Raw genomic sequence first — 27,521 nt, forward strand, 5'->3', positions numbered from 1 at the left:
ACTTACCCAGTGTGTGGACCTGAGCAAGTCACTTAACTTCTGGGAACCTCAGTTTCTGCATCAATAAAATGGAGAAATAATACTTCTGTTATCTACCTCATGCAGTCTTGTGAGGCAGTCTCGTAAACTTTAAAATACTGGGGTTCTCTTCTATTTCTTTGAATCATTTCTGTCATTATTATTACTATTTGTATGGATATCCCCTTCTCCCTGTCTCAGGTGCCATGTTCCCAGGCTCCCCTTAGCCATGAACCCTCACAGGATCATGGAAAGTCAGAGCTGGGAGGCCCCTTAGGACTCATTAGCCCAACCCCTAGTTTTGTTTTTTTGTCATTGCTTGTATTTTCTTTTCTGAAAGGTCACTTTTTCTAGATGCTTCTCTGCCACTTAAACTCATTTCTGAAGGATTTTGAACTTTGAAGTCCCAATCAATCAACAAACATGTATGAAGGCTTGCTGTATCTTCCTTCCTTCAAGACTTAGTGGAAGGACCACATATTCTATAAAGCCTTCCCTCATCCTCTCTCCCTTCCAGGAATTTGCACTCTTTCCCTCTTCAAATTACCTTGTATTTTACTTAATTTGTATACACGATACGTCTTCACCACCACATCTAGTAGCATGTTAGGTCTTTGAGAGCAGGGAATATTTTATGTTTTCAAAATTTTTTTAAATACATGATGACCACTTAATTAATTTTTCTTGGATTGAATAAAATTGAATTGGAATTTCATCACAATGAAGATGTACATGCCTAAAGTACATCATTAAGTCAAAGGCAGAGATCAAATACATGTATTACCCTCATGGCTATGGGCACTTCAGGGTAGGAATGAGAGGCTCGTGGAGTGGACTTAGTGCCACATACCTGTGAGTAGGACAGCTAGATAGGAAGCTTTCTTTTCCTACCATCTTCATAGCTGCCATTCTTCCCCAGACATGAGCTGGCTTGCCCACATGTCCCTCTCCACCCTCCATTCTCAAGTCACCTGGTCTCCACAGAAATTTAAGGTCAACAGAACATCACATCTTGTATTTAAATTCAGGAGATATTTAAATTAATCAATAAAGAGTGGATTTAGAGGTAGAGGACCCAAGTTCAAATATTGGTGGACACCTGCCATCTCTGGTTTTAGTCCTAAACTCGAGTTCTAATCTGGGACCCATAACAAACTTGCTGAGTAGCCTTGGGCAAGTCACTCACTCCCCAGTCTCTGGGTCTCAGTTTCCTCATTTGTGAAATGAGAGGGTAGGAACTTTGAGATCCCATTCAGGTCTAACTCTATAATCTTGGGATCTTGATAAATAGAGGTGATGGGAAGTTTCAATAAGGGATGGTCTCTGCCTTCATGGTGATGTATAGATTAACACTGGCTTCTAGATGCCAGAGGACTGAAATCATTTCCAACTAGGAAGAATCCATAAAAGTTTCTTCTGAGGGGCAGCTAGGTGGCGCAGTGGATAGAGCACTGGCCCTGGAGTCAGGAGTACCTGAGTTCAAATCCTGCCTCAGACCCTTAACACTTACTAGCTGTGTGACCCTGGGCAAGTCACTTAACCCCAATTGCCTCACTAAAAAAAAAAAAAAAGTTTCTTCCAAGAGGTGGCATTTGAGTTTTAAAAGATCAATAGGAATTTGAAGAAAGGTTCTAGGACCAAAGTCGAGAGGTGGGGCACTTTGGGATATGTGCAGACACAGCTTAGCTGGAGTGTAGCGTGTTTGGGGTGGGGAATAGTATGATATCATAATCTTAGAATCAGAATGTCAGAGCTGGCTGGGCTTACATCATTCAATCCAACTCTTTCATTATACAGATGAGGAAACTGAGGCCCAGAAATGGCACGAGTGACTTGCTTAAGGCAACACAGAAAATTATAATCCTGCAGGTCCAGGGCTAAAGGTCTTTTGCCTCCCAAGATCTAAGGCACCATGCTGCCTCTGGGAGGCTTCATTGAAAGTGTCCCATAAGTGTATATTTTGGGGAGTTCTTGCTTCACTGGCTGCTAACCCTCCTAAGTTTGGGTGAGAGCAAACTATTGTTGAGAGTTTCTGAAAAGTCCCTTTGGGTGTCTTTCTAGGAGCAGAGGTGTGGCGATGAGCCGCAGGGTTCCGTTGCTTTGACTGGTTACACACTAGTGGCCTCATGGAGGGAATGTCTCTACCAAAGGTCAACAGGTAAGACTGCCATTAGAGAGGTAATCATGACTGCTGACATTCAAGTGGCACCCCTAATCCAGCAATCATCCTTTGAGATGGGCAGTGCTAGGATTATGCAAAGCCAGAACAACATTATTTGCATCTAGGTTCCCTCACCAGCCTCAGAAGAATAGCATTCAGAGGCTTGGAGACCCCTTGTCATGGAAAGACATTTAAAAGCAAGCTGACCCTCATTTCCCCCCACCTTATATATAAGGGCATTCTTAAAAAACAAAACAAAACAAATATAAATATGTATATATACATACATATATATGGGCATTCTTGATTTGTCCTGGATTGGCTGTGTGGCTCAAGAGAGGCAAGGCAAGTTTTCTTCTTTTTTTTTTTTTTCGGGGCAATGGGGGTTAAGTGACTTGCCTAGGGTCACACAGCTAGTAAGTGTCAAGTGTCTGAAGCCGTATTTGAACTCAGGTACTCCTGAATCCAGGGCTGGTGCTTTATCCACTGTGCCATCTAGCCGCCCCCTGGCAAGTTTTCTTCTTGACTCTAAGACAAGGGTCAAGCCTATAGCCTTTCTCTTTTTCAGGAAACCACTCCTTTCAAGATCCAGATCCAATCATTGAGCCCCCTCTGGAATTTCCCATCTATCTCTGCCACCCTTTCCGACAGCCCCTCTGCTTTTGCACGGACACGGTAGAATCTCAGGACAGCTGGAAATCTGTCCTGAGATATGGGATTCGGTGCCGGGGGACAGGTAGGCCTGGGCCCAGCCCAACTGCGATGATTTCTCTGAGGGGCTGTGGTTAGAATTAGGCCCATGTCCCATGATTAGTTTCTGAGTTCTCACCTCCCACACAGACCTGATGATGGATGGGTCCAGTCTCTGAGGAAAGTGCCCCATCACTATGGAATAGACTCTTCTTGACTGGTTCATTCAACAACAGACAACACAGTATTAAGCACCTACTTCATCTAAAGTCAGAGAAACCTCAGTGTTGAATGACGAAAAGGGCCCTCCGAGGCCTACTAGTACCACCCTCACTTTACAGATGAGGAAACTAAGGCCCGGGCAGGTTAAGTGTCATGTCCAGAGTCACACAAGTAACAACAGATCTAGGAATCCCCACTCTAATATGCCTGACAAATGATCAGCCAACCCCTCCTCCGGAGTCTCCAGTCAGAGGTGGGGATTCCTTTCTGTAATGGGTCAGACCGGATGGCCACTGGGGTCTGACCCAACTCCGATCTTGTGATCTAGACTTTTCACTTCCCCAGCTGTGTCACTTACTCCCTGTTTGACCATGGGCAAGTCACTTAACCTCAATTTCCTCATTTGTAAATTGGGGGAGGGGTTGGATTCAGTGACCAAATGTCTTGATTTTAAAAAAGGTGTGTGTGGGGGGTGGGGGTGGGAGAGGGTAGTATCTTTAAACAATAGACTGTTGAACTTGACTTTGATTGCTCATAAAATTCTGCACCGGATTATGTGCCACTTGAGACAACTCAATCTGTCACAGATTTTATGGTTAGAAAGTTTTTCCTGACCTCAGACCTGGGTTGCCTCTTTACAACTTCCACCTCTGGGGCCAAACAAGTCTAATGATCCTTCAAATACTGAGACACAGTCGTCATCACCCCTTCCCCTCCCCTGCCCCCCCCCCCCCCAGTCTTCTCTTCTCCAGGCTAAACGTTCCCATTTCCTTCAATTGTTCTTCCAATGACACAGACTCAAGTCCTGTTTGCCAATCCTATTTGCCTCCTCTTATCAATGTTCTTCACAAACTGCAGTGGCCAGAACTGACACGCTGCCCTCACAGAGCTTACAGTCTAGGAAGATGAGATAGAAGCAGAAAAGTAATCCTGATGACCCATGACTGGTAGATTAGAGATGGGTATTCAGGGGTATTCAGGGCTCTTCGTGATCAAAGGAGGGTGGTTGTTACGGGGCAGGAGGATCAGGGAAGGTGTACTTGACAGCTGGGTGGGATTTGAGGGCCAACAGCAACCTCCTTGTGTGGGCCAAAGCATGGAGGAATGAGGATAACATCGGGTTCAGTTTTACAGAGAAGAGAATCCTCTGAAGCCGAGGCATTTCTGGATGCAGTGAAGTCTTATAGGCAGGAGAAAGGCATTTATGGAGTCGACAATCTTCTTTTAGGCACAGATGCTGAGGTTTGTGAAATAAATGTAGCTGGGGGAGCCCCCCCTCCCCCACCGCCTGCAGGGGCTGGGACCCAGGGAGGGGCTGCTGGAGAGGGAGCCAGTCTCGTTCTGCCATAGAGCGGTCACCCCTGTCTTCCTTTGGCCCTAGATCCTCACCAATCTGCTGATGCGGGATCTGTTGCCAAAGCTTCGGGCCCAGAAACCAGCCATGCTCAGGGGTATGGGAAGCCGAAGGAAATGGGCCTGGAGGAAGGTAAATTCTCCACTCTGACTTTTCCTATCCACAGGTTTATCACTGTTTGAGCCACACAGGTTTTTGCCTGTGGCTCAAGTCCAGTTTCTCAGGCTTGGTGGGCAGAGGGTATAGAACAGGGCTTCTCAATCCTTAAGATCTTGTTGTGTTTTTTGTTTGTTTGTTTTTTTTTTTTGTGGGGCAATGGGGGTTAAGTGACTTGCCCAGGGTCACACAGCTAGTAAGTGTCAAGTGTCTGAGGCTGGATTTGAACTCGGGTACTCCTGAATCCAGAGCCAGTGCTCCATCAACTGTGCCAACTAGCTGCCCCTAATCCTTAAGATTTTAACTATGGACTGACTCCCTGGACTCCGTGGCTAGATTCCAGGGGGTCCATGAACTTGGATAGGAAAAAAACATTACATCTTCATTTTTACTAACCTCTAACTGAAATTGAGCATGTCCTTCAATTACTTTAAAAGTTATTCTAGGGGGCAGTTAGGTGACATAGTGGATAAAGCACCGGCCTTGGATTTAGGAGGACCTGAGTTCAAATCCGGCCTCAGACACTTGACATGTACTAGCTGTGTGACCCTGGGCAAGTCACTTAACCCTCATTGCCCCACCAAAAAACAAACAAAACAAACCCAAAACGTTATTCTGAGGAGGGATCCATAGGTTTCACCCCCAAAGAGGTCCATGACACAAGAAAGGTTAACAACTCTGGGTGTACAGGGTGATTCTATCAGTTGTTTGTGGGAGACCATACACAGAAACCCCACAGACCTCAGAGCCTCTCCTGTGGGGCAGTCACTTGGTGCTTTGGAGGTGTTAGCGCTCAGGATTGTGGGAATGGGTGCTATAACTCCCCTTCTTCCTCCAGGAAAAAAACCAAACAAAAAAAATATAACCAACATTCTTTCTGTGTATTGGCACTTATACTTGCTTAGTTAACACTTGGGGGCTTTGGGGGCAAGGAAAAGGCCGTTCAGAACACTGACTCTCTTAAATATCTCTGCTGTGACCTATATAAATGTCTTTGATATAAGTACATATGCTTTCCTAATTCTCATTCTCTCTCTCTCTCTCTCTCTGTCTTTCTCTGTCTCCCTCTCTCTGTCTCTCCGTCTCTGTCTCTGTCTTATATTTCCTCCTTCTTTCCTTCCTCTCTCCCTCTCCATCTCTTTTCTCTTTTCTTCTCCCTCACTCTCCCTCCTTCCTTTCTTTCTCCCCCATCTATCTTCCCTCTCTCCCTTCCTTCCTTTCTTTCTCCCCTTACCTCTCTCCCCTCCTCTTTTCTCCCCCTTCTTCTCTTTCTCCTCCCCTTCCCATCCTTTGCCCCCCTCTCCCCCTCTCTCCCCCTTCTCTGTCTCCTTCTCCTCTCTTTTCCTTTCCCTTTCTATATGTTTCTGGCTCTGTCTGGCTCCTACTCTTTGAACAGTTCTTGGATGAAGTTTATATTCTAGTATTAAAACTGGTCTCCTCTGAGCTCCACAATTTTCATCAAGAAAAGGAAGAACTTCAGAAAGAGTTAGAGAAGAAAATTCGTCCTGAGGCGGATCAGATGCTTGCATTAAGAAATCAGATTGCTCAAAAACTTCAAAGTGAGAATTGGTTGGGTGAGGAGGACGCTGCTTCTGCCTAGAGCAGACTTGTAGATGGACCAGATTCAGCTACAAAATGTTTCTGCCACCCTCCCCACCCCAACCCCTGCCTCCCACTCCCCTCCCTTTTGTCTGTGCTGCTCACATTACAGTGACTGAGCTAGGGCCTTTTTCATGAGTCAGAGAACTGTCCTGTGATCCTTGTATCCCCCCCAGATCCCAGGGGCCTCCTCCTTCATGCTGCAGCCCAGGCTTTCTGCCAGGCCTAGGGCCTCATGAAACATTCTGCTCTTTTTCCAGCAATGGTGTGTGGCCTTGCTGAGTCCTTCCTCTGCCAGGAAGTGGAGCCTCAGCTGGCCTGGGTGATAGAGGAGCTCCTTGGCCCTGTTCGCCAAGGGGTTGGCATGATTGGCACACTCCTCATTCATCGAATGGATGGTCTGCTCAGGAACGTGCAGAGAAGTCGGGTTGTTGCAGTGCTGAAAGAGGAGGTAAGATTTCCCCATGTGGTCCCAGCTTATATCTCGCAAACCTGTCCCCTGCTTTTGTTTTTTTTTTTTTTAAGTGAGGCAGTTGGGGTCAAGTGACTTGCCCAGGGTCACACAGCTAGTAAGTAAGTGTAAAGTGTCTGAGGCCAGGTTTGAACTCAGGTCCTCCTGAATCCAGGGCCGGTGCTCTATCCACTGCACCACTTAGCTGCCCCTGTCCCCTACTTTTTTAATTAAAATTTTAAAAAAATGATCAGGGGCAGCTAGGTGGCACAGTGGATAGAGTACCGGCCCTGGATTCAGGAGGACCTGAGTTCAAACCTGGCCTCAGACACTTTACACTTACTTACTAGCTGTGTGACCCTGGGCAAGTCACTTGACCCCAATTGCCTCACCAAAAAAACCCCAAACAAACAAAAAATGATCAAAGCATTTATTTTTTCTCCCCTTTAAAAACCAAACCAAACCATTGTAACAAATTCTTACAACTGGGGGAAAAATTCCCATATTGGTTATGTGCAAAAATGTGTTTTTCAGTCTACCATACTCTTAGTCTATTACCTCTCTGGCAGGAGGTGATGTCATTCTTCATCATGAACCCTCTGGGTTCAGGGTGAGTCATGCATTGATCAGAATTCCTTAAGTCTTTCAAATTTATTCATTTTTGCAGTTTTGTTATAGTTTAATTTGTCCTCCTGGTTCATGCTGCATCAGTTCATATAAGTCTTTTTAGGTTTCTCTGTTGTTTTTGTTTTTGGGGGTTTTTTTGGTTTTTTTGCTGGGCAGTGAGGGTTAAGTGACTTGCCCAGGGTCACACAGCTAGTAAGTGTCAAGTGTCTGAGGCTGGATTTGAACTCAGGTACTCCTGAATCCAGGGCCGGTGCTTTATCCACTGCGCCACCTAGCTGCCCTTTAGGTTTCTCTGAAACTGTCTCTCTTCATTTCTTACAGCACAGTACTATTCTATCACATTCATATATTGTCATTTGTTTAGCCATTCCCCAGTTGATGGATACTGCTTTATTCCATTTCTTTGCCACTGAAAAAAGAAGTGTAAATATTTTTGCATATGTTTCCCTCTTTGTTTGGTCTTGTTGGTTTTAATTGTTTATTTTCTAAATTAAATTTTATCTTTTCAATCAATGAAGCCATGTATTTCCTTCTCCCCAATAAGAAAGAGAAAAAAATAAAACCCTTGTTGTGAATATTCATCATCAAGCAAAACCAGCCCCCAAATTGGCCATGCCTTGGGCGGCCCTGCCCCCCTCCCCATATGTCTCAGTCTCTACTCTGAGTTCATCACCTCTGTCAGGAAGTGGGTAGCATGTTTCAACATGAGTCTTCTAGAATCATGGTTGGTCGTTGTGTTGATTAGAGTTCCCAATTCTTTCAAAGTTGTATGTCTTCACAATATTGTTGCCCCTCTAATATTTGTAGTTTCCCTTTTTCTTTTCTTTTTTTTTAAAGTTTTCCTTTTTCTGTCTGTTTTGCCAATTTGATAGTTATGAGGCATAACCTCTGAGCTGTTTTCAATTCATGGTTTTCTAATTATTTGTCATCTGGAGCATTTTTTTGGGAAACTGTTCACATCATTTAATTTTATGAATTTAATTTTGTTTAATGATGAATAATGAATAATGAAATGTTAACTTTACCCAATTTAACTTTATTAATATCAGTGTTAGGTCCGGAGTCAGGAAGGCCTGAGTTCAACTCTGGCCTCAGAACTTATTAACTAAGTAACCTCTGCCTGCCTTAGTTTCCTCAACTATAAAATGGGGGTAATAAATAGCACCTACCTCTAAAAAGGGTTAGGACAATGCCTGGCATATAGTAGGTGCTTAATAATTGCTTGTTCCCTCCTTTTGTCCTACAAGCCCCTTTTCCAGGCAGCCTCAAGCAGTGGGGGCTGAGGGAGTGTCTAATAGATATCTTTCCACTAGAAATGATCCCGCTGGACGCCCAAGGTATTATAGAGGCTTAGGGCCAGCAGCCTTTGAGACTGAATCAGGCAAGAGTGCAGGCTCTTGTTACTCCTTCCGGCTCTCCCTTGGTGGATCCTGGCTGGAGCCCCAGTACCTTCAGCTGTTCTCTAGGTCACCATGGCCCGTCTCATGCTTATCCTGTGGAGAGCTCACATTTCCTAGAGCCAAATATGACACCAGAAAGAAGTGCTGAGCACAGAGGCTGTTAGGGGGCACTTCCTTGGCACAAGGGGAAGTGAGTTATAATAGGAAACATGTGGCAATGTCCTTCCTCTGAGGGCCACGATGTGAAGAATCATAGACACTGAGGGTCTGGAAGGGAGTTCAGAGGGCATTTGCTGCTTAAGCAAGAATCTCTTACAGCCCCATTGACATTCAGCTGACACTAAAGACCTCCAGTGATGGGGAGCTGGGCATTCCCCGAGGCAGCCCAGATCACTTTTGGACACCTCTGATTTTTGGAAAGTTTTTCCTGATCTCAAGTCCAAAGCTGCCCCTTTAAAACTTCCTTCCATTCGTCCTCTGGGGCCATGGAGAAGTCTAATCTGCCCCATGACAGCCCCTCAGATTCCTGGCGACAGATATCATAGCCAGTCCCCACCCCCACACCCCAGTCTAAAAACCCATTTTCTTTAACCAGTGATGGCACCTCTTAGATGAACTCTAGTTTCTCATTGTTCTTCCTAGAATGTGGGGCATCTAGGACTGGACGGACCACTCCAAATATGTTCTGAAAGGGGCAGAATACTTGGAAACTACAGTACTTAACCACTTTTTGCTCTGGCTGCTATGCCTTTATTTTTCTTTGTAGCCTAGAACGTTGCCCCCTCCCCTTACTTTTCAGGTCCCTTTTAGGGAATATTGTCTTCCTGCATTAGAAGGTAGGCTCCTTCAGGGAAAGGACTATCTTTGCTTCATTTGGCTTTTGTATCCTTAGTGTTTAGCACAATGCCTGGTATATGTTCTTGTTGAGTACTTTCTGACTCCCATGACCCCATTTGGGGTTCTCTTGGCAAAGGTTCTGAAGTGGTTTACCATTTCCTTCTCCAGCTCATTTTACAAATGAGAAAATTGAGGCAAACAAGGATTAAGTGACTTGCCCAGGGTCACACAGCTAGGAAGTGTCTGAGGCCAGATTTGAACTCAGGAAGACCTTCCTGACTCCAGGCCCCGTCCTCTATCCACTGCACCACCTAGCTGGCTTCCTTGACTTCCTTTAAATCCCAGCTAAAATTACACCTCCAAAAAGCCTTTCCCCATCCCTCTTAATGCTAATGACTTTCCTCTCTTGATTATCCCCACTTTGTCATGTTTATATCTTCTTTGTACATAGCAGTTGTCTCCTACATTAGAATGTGAATTCTTAGGGGGCAGCTAGGTGGCGAAGTGGATAAAGCACTGGCCTTGGACTCAAGAATACCTGAGTTCAAATCCAGCCTCAGACACTTGACAGTAGCTGTGTGACCCTGGGCAAGTCACTTAACCCTCATTGCCCCCTCCCCCCCAAAAGAATGTGAATTATTTGAGAGCGGAAACTTGCCTTCCTTCCTTCTTTCCTCCCTCTCCTCCTCCTCCTCCTCTCTTTCTTTGTATTCCCAGCACTTAGCACAGTACCTGGTACATAATAGGCACCTAATAAATGCTTATTGACTGACTGACTGACTGACCAAGTTGCTCACAAGACCTCCCTTTAATGATATGCTCCAAAATTTTGCCAGGAATTGAAACAAGGCTCCCAGTGAGCCTAAAGCTTCAGCAGGATATCTAGTAGATGGGGATAGAATTCCTCTCGATTTGGCCATTTGAATTCACTGGGAGATGCTGGTCACCCTTAATGTTTCTTCTCTTAATCTTGAATTTGCTATCATCCATTTTTGTTCCATTCTTCTTGGTGAACAAACAGAAGTGCGTGCTCATTATTTCTGTCTTTTTTTTGTCATCCAATAGCACCATCCCAGTCCCTGGGCAGTGGTTCTTCCTCTAAAAAAGTTACTTTCCTTGTTGTCAGGTAGCATTAGTTAGCAGACTTTGTCACCAGCCTGTCCTGAGCTTCAGTGTTCTTAACATGATTCTTACAGGAGTGTGCCAGGATACTTTACCCCAGCTGCCGGCTTATGCTTCCATTGTCTGTTTATGTTGTTTCTTAAATCCAAGGTGGTTGAAAAGTGTCCTATGCAGGTCTCCTTACGCAGCTTCCTCATTTCTTCCTTATTGGAATTTCTTGCATTGTCAGGATATTGTTCCCATCCTTTCCAGGCCTCCTGACTTCCTTGTAGCATCTGAGGCCATGGGACCCTACTCTGCACTTTAAAAGCAGCTCTCCCCAATCTAGGGAATGACTCCCACCAAAGGGCAAGCTGAGGGAGCTCCCCTGCTCTCCTCTTTTTGAATGACCACACCAACTGGGGCCCAGCAGGAAGAGTGTGACATCTTCCCCTTCTGCTGCACTTTCACAGGTTTGCTCACTGGGAGATATGCCCTGGGACTTAGAGCTGATGCAGCCGTGCTACCAGAAGGCAGAGCTGTACTGGGACTGTCTCCAGGGTTTGAAGGAAAGATTTGGTTTTCATGGCACTAGAAACCTTGTCTTCAGTGCTCAGGATCTCATGCAACAGGTACCATGAAGGGTCAGGAGGAAAGCCTGTGTGGAGTTCCAGTCCCATCTGTGGGTGGGTGAGAAGGAAGCATGGAGCATGTCCTGGTGACTTTCCCTACCTGGGAATGTGTCTGGGGGCTGGGAAAAGGCAGCTGGAGGTCGTGAATCCACACATCTTTTTCATACCAAATGCCTCTTTCTAACTTTTCCATTCCTAGCTGATGGAGAATGCCGTGTACACCTTCCAACAGCTTTCAGACCAACATGTGTCCTCAGCCACTCGTAGAAGACAAGTCATCTGCCTGCTGGAAAAGGTCAAGGGTCGTGTGTTAAAAGTAAGATCCCCCTTCCCCCCAGTCACCCTCGTTCTTGCCGTGACCACCCTGCCAGAGACTTGAACTGGCTGTTCCCCTTGCCTTTCTAGGCATTCCCTCCTGACCTCCATCTCTTAAAATCTCTGCTTCCCATCAAGACTCAGTTCATGTGCCACCTCTGCATGAGGTCTTTCTGGAGTCTGTTAGCTGCTAGTACCTTCTCTCCTAAATCACTTTATATCTGTTTCAAATATACCCCAAAACATATATACATATGTGTCCATATGTATATTATATGTGTGTATACACACATCTATATGTATATTATATGTGTGTATACATACATACATACACATGTCAGACAATAAGCAGTAATTAAGTACCTACTAGGTACCAGATGCTATTCTAAGCTCTAAGGATGCAAAGAAAGGCAAAAGATAGCCCCTGCCCATGAGAAGCTCACCATCTAACAGGAGAGACAACATGCAAACAACTAGGACAAATAACCTATAAAAAGGATTTGTTGTTGTGTTGTTCCAGACTCTCTGTGACCCCATTTGGGGTTTTCTTGGCAGGGATACTAGAGTGGTTTGCCATTTCCTCCTCTAGCCCATTTTACAGATGAAGAAACTGAGGCAAACAGGGTGAAGTGATTTGCCCAGGGCCACACAGCTAGTAAGTGACTGTGGCCAGATTTGCACTCAGGTCTTCCTCACTTCAGGTCCAGTGTTTTATCCACTGTACCACCTGGCTGCCCTATTAATAGGATAAATTGGAAATAAACAACAGAGGGAAGGTGCTGGCACTAAGGGAAATCACCTTTCTGTAGGAAGTAGGATTTTAGCTGGGACTTTGAGGAAGCCAAGAGGTGGGGATGAAGAGGGAGAACATTCCAGAGCTGGGGGAACAGCCAGAGAAAATGTGGGGAGCCCAGATGGCATGTTTTGTTCCAGGGACAGCAAGGAGGACACTGTTACTGGATCAAAGAGTATGGGAAAGGGAGGAGACTGGAAAGTGAGGTTGTGAAGAGCTTTGAACAACAAACAGGGTTTTCTATTTGTTTTCTCTAGCTGGACTGTGGTGGCTAGAGCTCTGGGCCTTGAGTCTGGAAGACCTGAGTTCAAATATGACCTCAGACACTTACTAGCTGTGTGGCCCTGGGCAAATCGCTTCATCCTGTTTGCCTCAGTTTCTTCATTTGTAAAATGAGCAGGAGAAGGAAATGGACCTAAATGGGGTCCTGAAGAGCCGGGCATAACTGAACAACAGATAGACTGCAGGCTCCTTCTGGTCCGGGGATTATTTTCCCTTTTGCCTTTCACATCCCCAGTGCCTGGCACATGGTATGTGTTTTTATTTTTTCTTGATTGAAAAACAGTCAACAAAGACTTGTTGCCCAATTGTTCTTTCAGAAATTTGAGTCTGACAGCAAATTTGCTCAGAAGCATTTTGTTCAAGAATGGCTTGTCCAGATTTTCCTTCCCTACCTGCTGAGAAGGCTGGAAGTGGGCTGCAAACTGGTGAGTGTGAAGCCCTCAGGGGCAGCCTCTCCCTGTGCCTGAGCCCCAAAGCCCTTGTTCACTCAAGAGAACTTCAGGCCATGGAATTGGGGAGAGGCTTCAGGCTTCTGTGCTCCCCCTCACTGCCTCAAAAGGGCCATTGGTGGGGCAGCTAGGTGGTGCAGTGGATAAAGCACTGGCCCAGGATTCAGGAAGACCTGAGTTCAAATGTGGCCTCAGACACTTGACACTTACTAGCTGTGTGACCCTGGGCAAGTCACTTAACCCTCATTGCCCTGCAAAAAAAAAATAAAAGGGCCATTGGCCCTTGTGATGATTATGACAGAAGCAGTTGTTCCCATTTTACAGAAGAGAATATTGAGGCTCAGGGAAAATCAGTAACTTGCTAGTAAGTATTCTACCCCTAGAAAATGTCAGGACTCAAATCTTGGTTTTCTAACTCCAATTTTTTGCCACTACAAAGAGAACTACTACTCTTGGGAGTAGAGAGAAGGGAATAGATGTGACAGTTGTTGGGGAATTGATAAGACTTAGCAGCTGATTGGATATGTGGGGAGAGAGAGACACACAGAGAGAAAGAGAGAAGGACATGGGAGAAAGCTTTGAAGAATGGGGGCTCCCAATTTTAATGGGCATGACATAGCAAAAGATACTAAGAAGAAGCAGTTAGCTTGAGAACCAGTGTAGAGTGGTATCATGAAAAACCAGAGAGGAGAGAGAGTTTAGGAAGAAGAGGGTGCTTGACAATATCAGGGGGTTCAGAGAAGTCAAGAAGGATGAGGATGGAGAAAGAGCGTGTGGATTTGGCAGTTGGGTTCATTGGCAGTTTTGGAAAGAGGTCTTTCTGCTAAGTGATAATGATTATGGAAGCCAGATTAAAAAGATTGAGAAGTAACTGGGAAGAAATGAAATGGAGTGGGCATGGATAGCATTTTTTTTTTTTGCAGGGCAATGAGGGTTAGGTGACTTGCCCAGGGTCACACAGCTAGTAAGTGTCATGTGTCTGAGGCTGGATTTGAACTCAGGACCTCCTGAATCCAGGGCTAGTGCTTTATCCACTGTGCCCCCTAGCTGCCCCCGCATTTTTTTTAAATTATAAAAGTATTTTGTTATTTTCCAGTTACACGTAAAGCTAGTTTTCAACATTTGTTTTCATAAAATTTTTAGTTCCAAATTTTTCTCCCTCTCCCTTCCCTCCCCCCTCCCCAAGACAGAAAGCAATCTGACATAGTTTATACATGTACAATCCCATTAGTGCACATTGCTGCATTAGTCATGTCATATAAGAAGAATCATAAAAAAAGGGAAGAACCTCACAAAAGAAAAAAACCACAAAAAAGTAGAAATAGTATGGTTCAATCTGCATTCAGAATCCACAGTTCTTTTTTTTTGGATGTGGAGAATATTTTCCATTATGAGTCCTTTGGAATTGTCTTGGATCATTGTATTGCTGAGAAAAGCTAAGTCTATCACAGTTGATCATCACACAATGTTGCTGTTACTGTGTACAATGTTTGTGGATAGTATTTTCAAGGAGTTAGTCTGTGAAAGGGAAGAGAAATATAAGACCATAGCTCAAGGAGATGGCAGGATCAAGTAAGGGCATTTGGAGGAGACTTGGGATTTTTTGCCAGTGGCAGGGAAAGAGCCAGTATATCTTTGAGCCTGTGCTGTCCTTATACTTCCCAACTTCCTGCTGGTATCTCTCCTAGAATGTTCGCATGAGCTCCTCAATTTCATCATGTCCCAAAATGAATTTAGTATGATCTTGCCACAAATCTGCTTCTCCCTCAACTTTCAAACTATTTCTATTGTTGGCACTCAGTTAGCCTGCCTTGTGGCCTTGGAATTATCTTTGAGCACATTGTGACTTGTACAACTTAGGCATTTAATGAATATTTGTTGAATCAAATTGAATCCATGTAAAATAGAGGCTGGGGTAAATTTAATGTAACTATGAAAATAGTAACAATGGAAAAGACAAATAATATAGTCTGTATGGTATAGTAGATCAAGAAGACCCACCTTAAAGTCCCAGCTCTGGTTTTCCTAGCTAAGTAACCTTAGAAAATCACTTAACCTTTAATGAAGGAATCCATAAAATTGGGATAACTTATAGTACCTACCTTTCTGAGCTAGGATGAGTCAAATATGTTATAAACACATCTAAGCTATTTCCCCCTGGTATGTCACTCAGTGTGAAGTCTTCTTTGTGAGTCCATTTCCTGGGATTGGGTAGCACAAATTAGTCCAAAAAGGCCCAGTCACCCTCTTCTCCCTGATAAGACTGACAGCCCAGGCTGGGCAAGAACCAAGGAACTAAGCAACTAGACCCTTGAACAGAGTTTATCAATCTGAGGTCCAGATTTATCCGATGTAAGCCCAGGACTAGATCCTAGAAAGGTTGGTCAAGGAGGTTCCCAAAGGCACCTGCCCTGACTTCTCTCTCTACATCTCAATCCTAGGAGTTGCACAAGTATGAGAAGTACGTGTTTGCAGACTACAGTCACATCATCACCATTGAGAACATTTATGAGGATGTAGTTCTGAGCTTCCTGAACCAGAAGGTGAATGCAGGTCAGTAGGCTGTGCTCCAAGAACACAAGGGACCCCACCATCCCTCCCTGCTCCACAGGCACAAGATATTGCATCCAGGGCTGATTTTAGAAGGAAGGAAGTACGGCCAACTTCAGAACCAATTACAAAGACCATTGGCAAACCTGGGAAGAACCCCTAAGGACTGGCCATATAAAGTCAACTCTCAATTATCCCTGGGCTAGATGATCCCAGCTCTGAGCCCTACCATTCAATGAAGATATTCTTTTTGTACAGCCCAGTTTGGGTTTCCTCTAAGAGCAGGGAACTTGGGAGCTGACTCTCATTAGTATTTCCCTATACCTGCTCAAAAGATGAATGAGGAAGTATCTAAGTTGTGCAGGGAGAAGTACAAGGTTGTACACTTAGAACTACAAACCAATGGTATATGGTGTGAATAGTATAGCTAGGTCCAAGGTGAATGAATGAAGGAAGGAAGGAAGGAAGGAAGGAAGGAAGGAATGAAAAAAATTTATCAAGTGCTTACTGTGTCAGTCAGTGTGCTAAACACAGGGATACACAAACAAGCAAGACAGTCCCTTTCATCAAGGAGTTTGGAATGTTGCTCACAGGAGGAGTATGTTAGGGAAAACTGAGGGAATGATGTTGGGAGTCATAGGGCAATTGATTGGCATGTCATTTTCAAGAATGGCAGCTCTGTTCTCAGAACTAGAGCTGGAAATGGGTGGAGAGTGGTGGGCCTTGTAGGAGCTGATTCCAGGGTGGGAGCTGTAGTTCCTATTGATTAAGTCTTCTATTTAAGAGAGACTGATTAGGTCTTTAATTCAAGGAAAACTGAGGGCTTGACACCAACAACTAATAATAATAATAGCTATTATTTCTATAGTGGGTGCCAAGCACTGTGCTAAGTCCTTTACAATTATTATCTCATTTGATCCTTACAACAACCTTGGGATATAGGTGCTATTATCATTTTTCAGATGAGGAAACTGAGGCAAACAGGGTTAAGTGACTTGCCCAGCTGGTAAGTATCTGAGGTCGGATTTACACCCAGGTCTTCCTGGTTCTAGGCACACTGCTCTATCTACTGTGCCAGCTAGCTGCTGGTCACAACATTAATTTTTAATTTTTCTAAGACAGTAGAGTCCTTGGTGCTACAGACTTTGACAATAGGAAGTCCATTTATTATTAGGCTGTATGAATCAGCTTCACTGATGAAGTTTGTTTTGTTCAGGGAGCAGGCAGTGCCAATGGGAGTATTTTGAAAGAATTTAAGCAAACACTTAAAGTTTGACTTAAGAGGATTGCTGTGTTTGGGGACTTGGTGACTGTGACAGTATAATATTAGCTCCTTTATACACTGGAAGAGAGAGAGGGTTTGGAACCAGGAAGGAGAATACTGAAAGGCACAAGTACCCAGCTGGGGATCAGTCAGAAGTTGTGGGTCATGGTGGGTTGGAATTTCTCAGTTTGCTGCAGCCTTTGCTTTTGCTGTGATTGGCATCTCTGATAATTTAGCTCGTCATACTCTCTCTGTAACTGAGCAAAGAACTGTAAAAGTGAAACTTTAGGGAGGTGGTAGAGTCCTGAACTAGACAAGGATAGGCTAGCAAGAGATGTCAGTCTTCCGAAGTATGACTATACCATATTTGATAGTATTATTCTGTCCCAAGTGGGACAATTCTGTCCCTAGTCTCCTGCTCTGTTGGCATAGGTGGTAATCAGTTAGGGGAAGGGATCTGCCACAGCTGGAAGGAAGTCCTGGGGGTATAGTAAGTCTATACCCCTGGTGACAGATAAAGGGGTGGTGGTGGTGGGATAAGATGATTGCTCTTTTGTGGAGCCAATACTATGAATATGGTCAACCTCATATAGCAAAAACCCCACCCAAGGTCATAGCTAAATAAATGCCATTCATCATGAAAGAAGCCATTGTGATAGTGGGGGATGGTAAAAGCACATGACCAGACAGCAGGGAAGAAGTCCTCCAGCCAAGTTATTAGCCAACCCTTATTGAATACTAGTTATCATGCCAGCTACTGGGGTAAGGACAGAGAGTGTGGGAGTGGGTAAGTAGCTAGAGAAGTAGAGGAGAGAGAATCTTTTTTTAAAATCTTAATAGTATTTTATTATTTTCTAGTTACATGTAAAGATAGTTTTCAGCATTGGTTTTTATAATATTTTGAGTTTCAAATTTTTCTACCTCCCTCCATTCCCTTCCCTCTCTCCAAGACAAAAAGCAATCTGATGTAGGTTACATATGTACAATCACATTAAACATAGTTCTGCATTAGTCATGTTGTGAAAAAAAGAATCAGAACAAAAAGGAAAAACCTCAAAAAAGAAAAACAAAGAAAGTAGAAATAGTATGGTTCAATCTGCATTCAGATTCCACAGTTCTTTTTTCTGAATGTGGAGAGCATTTTCCATTAGGGGTCCTTTTTGGAATTGTCATGGATCATTCTACTGCTGAGAAGAGCCAAGTCGATCACACTTGATCATCACACAATGTTGCTGTTACTTTGTATAATGTTCTCCTGGTTCTGCTCACTTCACTCAGTATCAGCCTATTTAAGTCTTTCCAGTTTTTTCTGAAATCTGCCTGCTCATCATTTCTTTTTTCTTTTTTTTTTTTGCAGGGCAATGGGGGTTAAGTGACTTGCCCGGGGTCACACAGCCAGTAAGTGTCAAGTGTCTGAGGCCAGATTTGAACTCAGGAACTCCTGAATCCAGGGCTAGTGCTTTATCCACTGTACCACCATGATTTCTTATAGCTCAATAGTATTCCATTACATTCATGTATCACAACTTGTTCAGCCATTCTCCAGTTGATGGGCATCCCCTCAGTTTCCAGTTCTTTTCCACCACAAAGAAAGCTGCTATAAATATTTTTGTACATGTGGGTCCTTTGAGGAGAGAGAATTTTAACAGAAGTGTTAAGAATCTTAACAGCAATCAGAAAACAATTAAGGAATGAATTTTATGGCACTAACCCTAGGAGTTTAGAAAAGAAAAAAATCACCAGGAGTTGGAATAGTCCAGGAGGGCTTCATGGAAGAGGTAAATGAGGGATAAGTAAAGTTTTGTTGTTCAGTTATTTTTTTCAGTTGCCTCTGACTTTTTCTTTTTTTTTCCTTCTTTTTTTTGGTGGGGCAGTGAGGGTTAAGTGACTTGCCCAAGGAGGGCTACACAGCTAGTAAGTATCAAGCATCTGAGGCTGGATTTGAACTCAGGTCCTCCTGAATCCAGGGCCAGTGCTTTATCCACTGTGCCACCTAGCTGCCCTCATGTCTGACTTTTTCTGACCCCATTTGGGGGGAGGGATGGGTTTCTTGGAAAAGATACTGGAGTGGTTCGCCATTTCTTTCTCCATCTCATTTTACAGATGGAAAATCTGAGGCAAACAGGATTAAGTGACCTTCCCAGGGTCACACAGATAGTAACTGTCTGAAACTGGATTTGAACTCAGATCTTCCTGACTCATGGCCTAGTGTTGTATCCACTGCACCCCCTAGTTGTGCATGTAAAGCTTAGCTAAGTGCATAAGAAGGGGAAGGACACTCCAGACCAATCAATTAACAAGCATTTACTAAGCACCTACTATGTACCAGGTATTGCCCTAGGCTCTGGGTCTGCAAAGAATGAAACAATCCGTACCCTCAAAGATTTTACATTCTAATGGTGCATAACCCTGGATCAGAGGCAAAAAAAAAGCACCTGGATTGTGCTGGAGGAATGGGGAAGACTGACCGAGGGTATGTGTTGGGAAATATAAGGGCGTATTTCTCACAGATGGTCTTGAGGGCCAGGTAGAGGCATGGAGCAGTTAATGTGGTTGACAGTGGGGAGCTTTCCATAGGTTCTTGGACTAGGGAATGAGAAGTTAAAAGCTGGACTTTAGGAAGATTAGTTTGGCAGCAGTATGAAGGGTGGTTCAGAGGCAGGAGAAAATTCTGTTAATGCCATTGTCTGAACCTCCCGGGCCAGGAGCCCTGTGGTGGCATTGGGAATAGAAAGCACAAAGGGTGAGTGCCAGGGAAACGTGGGGGTAACCCCCCTCCCCCTCCCAGTGTACATCAGTCAAGAATTGGAGAATGTTTAGAGAGGAGAGGCAGCCAGGGTTTACCAGTAGGAAATTCTTACCTCTGACAAAAAATGTGGGAGAACTAGAATTGTCCAATCTGGAGGAAAGGGCCAAAGGGCAGAGATACCTTAATTTCAGATAAGAGCATTAAGGCTTTTTCTGAAGGAGTGTGTGGACACGTAGTTCTGCTTATCTGCAGGAAGTGTAGGAAAGAACTATGATTTTATGTTAGTGGGAGGAGAGTCCCTTTGGTTCTAAGAACAATAAAACTCTTTGTCAAGCTGATCAAAAGCTCAAGTGAGTGGCCATGGGACTCTCTGTCCCTAGAGATTTTGAGGGGGAAAAAGGAATTAGAGAATCAACCGAATGAATAAATAAATGAATGAATGAATGGATGGATGAAAGAAAGAAGCATTTATTATATACTTAAAATGTGCCAGTTACTATACTAAGCTGAGGATAGAAGTACAAAAGCAAGACAGTCCCTGCCCTCAAGGAACTTACATTCTAAAGGGAAGAGATGACACATATAGGGGAATGATGACCAGGGAAGGGTGTTTTGATCTGGGGAGTTACTTGGAAGGTGAGCAGTCAGTTTCCAGAAGCAATGGTAGAGTTAATGTGATTACTGTTGGGAGTGGGGTTGCAGAAGTGGAAGGGGAGAAGAGAAAGGTATATGGAAGGCAGTATGTTGGGAAATGGCTTTTATGAAAGAGCATAGTTAGATATGGTACCAGCTACCAGTGAGGTCTCACCATTCAGACCAGGAGGGTCAAGGTTCTTCCAGTGTGTGTTATCTGCAAGTCCAGTTGGAGGCAGTAGTGACAGCTTCCTCATATTGGACAATGATAAACCCCCTTCCAAGTGACAGCCATTCAGATACTTGAGACAGCCATGATTGCCCTCCTAATTCTTCTCAAAGGTACTTTGTTGGTAGAGCTGTGAATTAGTGAAGCCATTCTGGAAAGCAACTTGGAATTATGTAAAATAAGTGTTTAAAATGTCCATATCCTTTGACCCAGAGATTACACTGTTAAACACATACCTCAAGGAAGTCACTAACCAAAAGAAAGGTTCCATGTACACCAAAATACTTCTAGCAGCAAGCAATTGAAAACAAAGTAGGTGCTCCTAGATTGGGTAATGGCTAAATAAATTGTGGTTACGTGGATCTAATTGAGTATCACTGACTGTAAGAAACAAGGAACATGATGAATATAGAGAAGAATGGAAAGACTTACATGAATTGATGCAAAATGAAGTGAGTAGAACCAGGAAAACAATAGACACGATGGCTTTGTAAATGGAAAGTACCACAGTTACAAAACAATTGAAGATGAATGTTGTGAAATTATAAAGGACAATGGGTGGATTTTAGAGTGAGGAGGATTTAGACTTGATATGAGGAAAATTGTCCTTAAAATTAGAGCTCTTCGTGGCAGCTAGGTGGTGCAGTGGATAGAGCACCAGCCCTGGATACAGGAGGACCTGAGTTCAAATCTGGCCTCAGACCCTTGACACTTACTAGCTCTGTGACCCTGGGCAAGTCACTTAACCCCAATTGCCTCACCCCACCCCACCCCCCAAAAAAATTAGAGCTCTTCAAAAATGGAATAGGCTGCCTCAGAAGATAGTGGGCTCGGGGGCAGCTAGATGGCGCAGTGGATAGAGCACCTGCCCTGCATTCAGGAGTACCTGAGTTCAAATCTGGCCTCAGACACTCAACACTTACTAGCTGTGTGACCCTGGGCAAGTCACTTAACCCCAATTGCCCCGCAAAAAAAAAAAAGAAGAAGATAATGGGTTCCACCTTTCATTGGGAGCTTGAATGACCCTTTAAGATATTGCAGATAAGATGCAAACATGGAATGATCTTGACGTTCCCATCCTATTCTGGGATTGTGAGATTCTAGAAAGGGGGACTTGCCCAAGGTCACATAGCTGGTTACAGAGCTAGAATTGAACCCCAGGTCTCCCAAATCTCAGTCTAGCACTCTTTATACTACACTATGGAGAGTTGATAGTGCAATATAGAGGTCTGGGTCTGGAATCAGGAAGATCTGAGTTCAAATCTGGTCTCAGATATTTAATAGCTGTGTAACCTTGGGCAAGTCACTTTAACCTCTCTTTGGCTTAGTTTTCTTCACCGTAAAATAGGGATAATAATAACATTATGCAGAGTTGTTTTGAGGATCAAATGAGATAATATTTCTAAAAAAGCTCTTAGTACAGTGCCTGGCACATAATAGACACTATATAAATGCTTATTCCCTCTTTTCCTCTCCTCCTCCCACTACACTAGAAGATATTCCTACATGTCACCGTGGATACTTGCATCTTTGTGAGGAAGAGACAAACCTAGCTCTATTATCAAAACAGGTAGATCAACAAAAAGCGATTCCAAATCTAAGAAGACTAGCATATCTTTGTGGGTTATAGAAGGATGGAGACAGGGATTGGACTTAAAGTACAATATTCTCCCCATTGGCTATTCTCTCAACTGTCACTGGAAGGTTGGATACCCACTAGGTCACTGATATTTAGAAGTTCCTGGAGGTAAACACTCCTAAAACTAATTCATGAGCCCCTACTGTTTCTTTCCCATGAACAATCATCCAGAAGACATAATTTGTTCAAAGGAAAGGCATTCACTAAGATGTCAATGTAGGAACAGTAGTTACAGAATTCTCCCCAGAAACCTGAGATACACTTTACCACAAAACAGCATCATTGGTAAAAGTAGGTACAAACTTAGTACATTAGTAATGATGCACATGAGTAGGGGCTACATATTGTCAATGCCATTCACTCCTCTGTTGAATTGTTAATTAATTTATGAAATTATGAAACAGGGACTAGTTCTTTTTTTTTTTTTTAAAGTGAGGCAATTGGGGTTAAGTGACTTGCCCAGGGTCATACAGCTAGTAAGTGTCAAGTGTCTGAGGCCGGATTTGAACTCAGGTACTCCTGACTCCAGGGCCGGTGCTCTATCCACTGTGCCCCCTAGCTGCCCTGGGACTAGTTCTTTTGATACTCACTAGGAAAGAACATGATTGGCAGAAAGAAATGTGGTAGCAATCAGACTTTTTTGTTTGTTTGTTTTTTTGGTGAAGCAATTGGGGTTAAGTGACTTGCCTAGGGTCACACAGCTAGTAAGTGATAAGTATCTGAGGCCAGATTTGAACTCAGGTCCTGAATCCAGAGCCGGTGCTCTATCCACTGTGCCACCTAGCTGCCCCTGAAATCAGACTTTAATAACTACAAAGGATGTGAAAGCAAACAGCACAGAAAATACTGAAACAAGTGGCAAAAAGTGGGGAGAAATACAAAGGCAGATGGTGGTATGGGATGGAGAAGTAAGTCAGGCAGCATGGGGCAGATGGGATGGGGAAAGGCAGAGAATATCACTTATGTAAACCAGAGACTAGAGTTGGGAGCACTAGGTAGCATGAACCCTTAGGAGACAGAAGAAGATCTCATTTTTGTGGTTCTTTGGGGAAACAGACCAACTCCTATCTGTGCCACCTTGGGGCTAATTCATTAACATATCTGAATCATCAGTCCCTTTTTGATGTTCTGCTGGCCTGGAATTTGGAGGTCTTGATTTTGTCCAGAATTTACATATTCTAGGACCAGAAACTTTGACTAGAGTGCCTAGATGGCTTCCCCTGATTCATTACATATTATCAGGATGTGAATTTTAGTTAATATATAATACACTTTGTAAGTTATGGTCCTTTGATCTTTTGGGACAGTTTGTCCATGACTTCCAGGTTGCTCTTTGCAATCTAATTTCCTGCTACTACTGCCCTTTTATACTGGCTACTTTTAACTTACTCTACTGACTAGAAGGTAAAGAGGTGATCAGGGGGACCAGAACAAGATACAGTTTAAACACACGTGATACCGCAGGAACATAAAGACCTTTCTCCTCCTAGCAGAATCCTCCCAAAGCTCACTCCAGGTGCAGCATCTCTTTTGGGTGGGAACCTCAGCTGGGCTCCTGTAGTCTGCCTCTCTCTTCGGTTTAATTCCATCATCAGAGCTAGCTCTCTCCTGAATCCATAGCTGCTTCTCTTCTTTGCTGTAAGTGGTCCCATTCCTTGAAGATGTTTCCATATTTGAGTAACTGCCTCTCTGTATCAGTGTCTGGGTGGAGGGTACCTATGCTTCCAGATCTGCTCCTTTAACTCTCTGTAACTCATTCTGCAAATACTAGATGGTATTTCTCTTCCTGGACAAGTAGTCCCAATAGCCTTTTCTCAATCCTCCTCCTCCTTGACCTCTCTGCAGCCTTTGACACTTTTGGTTACCGTCTTCTCCTTGATACGCACTTCTCTCTAGGTATTTGGGGACACCTCTCTCTCCTGGTTCTCCTCCTGCCTATGTGACTGCTCCTTCTCTGTCTCCTTTGCCTTATCCTCCTTTAGATTATACTCTCTAATTATAGGTGCACTTCAGAAATCTGTCCTGGGCCATCTTCTTTTCTTCTATACAACTTCACTTGGCGATCTCATCAGCTCCTCTGGATTTAATTGCCATCTTTATGCCAATGATTGTCAAATCCTGTCCCCAGCTTCCCGATGACCTCCAATCTTATATCTACAACTGCCTTTCACACATCTCTAACTACATATCCAGTAGATATCTTAAATTTAATATGTCCAAAATGGAGCTCATTATCTTTCCTCCTAAACCCTCCCCCACCAACCTTCCCTATCATTGTAGAGGGAAAGACCATGCTCCCAGTCTTTCAGACTCACAACTGAAGAGTCACCCTGGACTCCTCACTATCTCTCATCCCCCATATCTAATCTGTTGCCAAGGCCTGCTGATTTCACTTTTGCAACATCTCTCAAATACGCCTCCTTCTTTGCTCTGACACTGCCACAATTGGTACAGACTCTCATCTCTTCTCACTTGGACTACTGCAATAGCCTGTTGGTGGGTCTGCCTGTTTCAAATCTCTCCCCACTCCATTCTATCCTCTATTAGGTCGCCGAATCAATTTTCCTGAAGTACAAGTCAGACCATACCACCTTCTCCTCCCCACTCCCCATTCTGTATACTCCACTGGCTCCCTGTTGCCTTCAGGATCAAATGCAAAACACTCTGGCGTTCAAAGACCTAGATAAGCTAATCCCCTCCTACATTTCCAGTCTTCCTACACCTAAGTTTTCAACATGTACTCTTCAGTTCAGTGACACAGGTCTCCTGGTTGTTCCACAAACAAGACATTTCATCTTTTCACTCTGGGCATTTTCTCTGGCTGACCCCCATGCCTGAAATGCTGTAACTCTTCCACTCTACTTACAGACCCATTCCCCCTACCACTTCCTTTATTTATCTATTTGTTTGTTTGTTTATTTATTTATATTTTTTGCAGGGCAGTGAGGGTTAAGTGACTTGCCCAGGTTCACACAGCTAGTAAGTGTCAAGTGTCTAAGCTCAGATTTGAACTCAGGTCCTCCTGAATCCAGGGCAGGTTCTCTATCCACTGCGCCACCTAGCTGCCCCTACCATGTCCTTTAAGTCCCAAGTAAAATCTCATCTTTTCCTGAAAGCCTTCCTCAACCCCTCTTAATTCTGATGCCTTTCCTCTGTTAATTATTTCCTATTTACAAGTATATAGCTTGCTCTGTATGTATCTGTTTATGTGGTGTCTTCCCCAATAGATTGTGAGCCTATTGAGGACAGGGACTATCTTGTGCCTTCTTTTCTATCCCCAGTGCTTTGCATGGTGCCTGGTGCTTAATTAATGTCTGTCAACTGATTGATGCCGGGAGAAAAAGCTCTTCTTCTCCCACCTTCAGGTGAATAGCTCAATTTCCCTCTGACTTTTTGCTGTCTCTTCATCTTTCTTGAGTTGCCAACTGTCGTTAAGGTTTAGCTATTTAAAGATTTCAAGGCTTTGGCCAGTTTGGGGGTAGCTGTTTATTGTTTGTTTGTTTGTCCAATGGCCTACCACCCTCTAGAGTCATCAGAGGAAGGTATTCACTCTTCCTGAAAGGATGGGTACATGCCATTACCTATCATTATATTTTGTGACTACATCAACTTTCCCCCTCCTTATAAAAGTGAAAAACCTAAGTGACTCTCAGCTCCCTAAAAGCAAAAATAGATGAATCTGAGGGATAGGCATAGATGCCCTTGGTGAGACAAAGACAGCTTCCCTAAACTGTTGTATGGTATCTTGGAGTCCAGGTTCCAGTACCAACATTTGTTCACCAGCGGTGTGACCTTGGGTAAGTCACTTCTCTCTGAGCCTTGGTTTCTTTGGTTATCAAGTAGGGATAATAATAATAGTTAGCATTTACCTAGCACTTTAAGGTTTGTAAAATTTGTTATTTCATTTGATCCTCATAAGAACCCTGTGACATAGATGCTATTATTATGCCCATTTTATAGATAAAGAAACTGAAGTTTAAAAGGTTAAGTGACTTGGTCAGGGTCACACAGCTGGTAAATATCTGAGGTAGGATTTGAACTTAGGTCTTCTTGACTCTGATGGATAGTGCTGCTCTAAGAGCCACTGCACTACTTAACTGCCTATAAGACACTAATACCTGCTCTATCTATCACAAATGGTGGTTGTTCAAATGAAATGCTTATGGATTTCTTTATAAGCTACAATGTTGGCATGGGTACATGGATCTTGGTTATGTGGAGATTAGAGATTCCTATGTGAGCCTGATCTTCTGGGTTGAAGTGAGCAGTAGACAAGAAACAGTGTAAATAACAAGAAGTGAGGAAAGGGACTTTAGGGATTGAAGAGCAATTTAGAGGAGAAAGAGTGTCTGAAAAAAAATGCTCCACACACATTTTGTTCTTTTTCTTTTTCCTTTTCTTTTTTTTTCCATTTTCTTCTTTTTTCAAGGAATGGATACAACAGCTGAACTAAGAGGCTTCCAACCTGAGGAGAAGAAGAAGGTGACTGCAGAGACCTGTACTCATGCTATGTTTTCCATGTGGAATCTAGAAACCATTGATTCTCCTCCGCATTGGGACCCAGACCCCCACCACGATCTCCTTGAAGATTCCCGTCGTGAAGGGGATCGGGAAGAAACAGGGAGAAGGAGTAGGGAGACCTGCTTTACTCAGTGGCCACCTGAATTGCTGGATAAGGATCCAGATGAGACCGAAAGAAGCGTCCTTTTGGAGGGGTCGACTATTGCCATGGGCACGGACATCTTCCAGACACATCTGCTGGAAATGGACGTGAAGGGGAATGGTTCCATTGGATGGAGCCGGCCTACAGAGTTTCTGAGATCCCAGTGCCCAGAACGAGAGCCAGCAAGGGGTGGCAGCCAGGCAGGGGACATAGGAGCACAGCTGATGGCTGATGGAATCTACTCCAATGTCGCTGTGAAGACTTTACGTGGAGGACTAGAGAAAGGCAAGGCTGTGGTCATGGAAACCCTTGAGGGGGAGGTGTTGTGAGAAAGGGCCTCATTGCCCGTCCTGGAGGAAAGGTGGCCTGCCTTCTGTCTGTGGGGCTCAGGGACAGAAATGAAAATAATTTCACAGGATTCTATTTCTGTATACAAGACCAAATAGCAATAAAGGCTTAGGAATAATAAACACATTGATACAAATTAAATAGTTTAGTATTTCATAGCATAAATCTCATTGGAGTCCCTTTCCACACTCCCTCCACCCCCAGCACTGTGCCACCTAGCTCCCTCTGGAAGGAGGCAGGGAAAGAACTTGCTTCTGACCCATATATATATATATATATATATATATATATATATATATATATATATATATATATATATATATATATATATATATATATATATATATATATATATATAT

General features: G+C 43.7%; 1 protein-coding gene across 2 annotated transcripts in view; it reads left to right on the forward strand.

The window, feature by feature from the left end:
* Positions 1-27,245, forward strand: part of NIBAN3 (niban apoptosis regulator 3) — a 32,748-nt gene extending 5,503 nt beyond the window's left edge. For both annotated transcript variants that reach the window (XM_043995736.1, XM_043995729.1), the window contains 11 exons: positions 2,080-2,176; positions 2,748-2,915; positions 4,218-4,333; positions 4,473-4,577; positions 5,998-6,160; positions 6,461-6,651; positions 11,090-11,248; positions 11,448-11,564; positions 12,956-13,063; positions 15,529-15,640; positions 26,581-27,245. In XM_043995736.1, the coding sequence (XP_043851671.1) occupies positions 2,080-2,176; positions 2,748-2,915; positions 4,218-4,333; positions 4,473-4,577; positions 5,998-6,160; positions 6,461-6,651; positions 11,090-11,248; positions 11,448-11,564; positions 12,956-13,063; positions 15,529-15,640; positions 26,581-27,143 (1,899 nt within the window). In that variant the 3' untranslated portion in view covers positions 27,144-27,245. The remainder of the gene's footprint in view (positions 1-2,079; positions 2,177-2,747; positions 2,916-4,217; positions 4,334-4,472; positions 4,578-5,997; positions 6,161-6,460; positions 6,652-11,089; positions 11,249-11,447; positions 11,565-12,955; positions 13,064-15,528; positions 15,641-26,580) is intronic.
* Positions 27,246-27,521: the final 276 nt, after the last annotated feature.

Source organism: Dromiciops gliroides, chromosome 1, assembly GCF_019393635.1.
Source record: "Dromiciops gliroides isolate mDroGli1 chromosome 1, mDroGli1.pri, whole genome shotgun sequence".
Taxonomy (NCBI): Eukaryota; Metazoa; Chordata; class Mammalia; order Microbiotheria; family Microbiotheriidae; genus Dromiciops; species Dromiciops gliroides.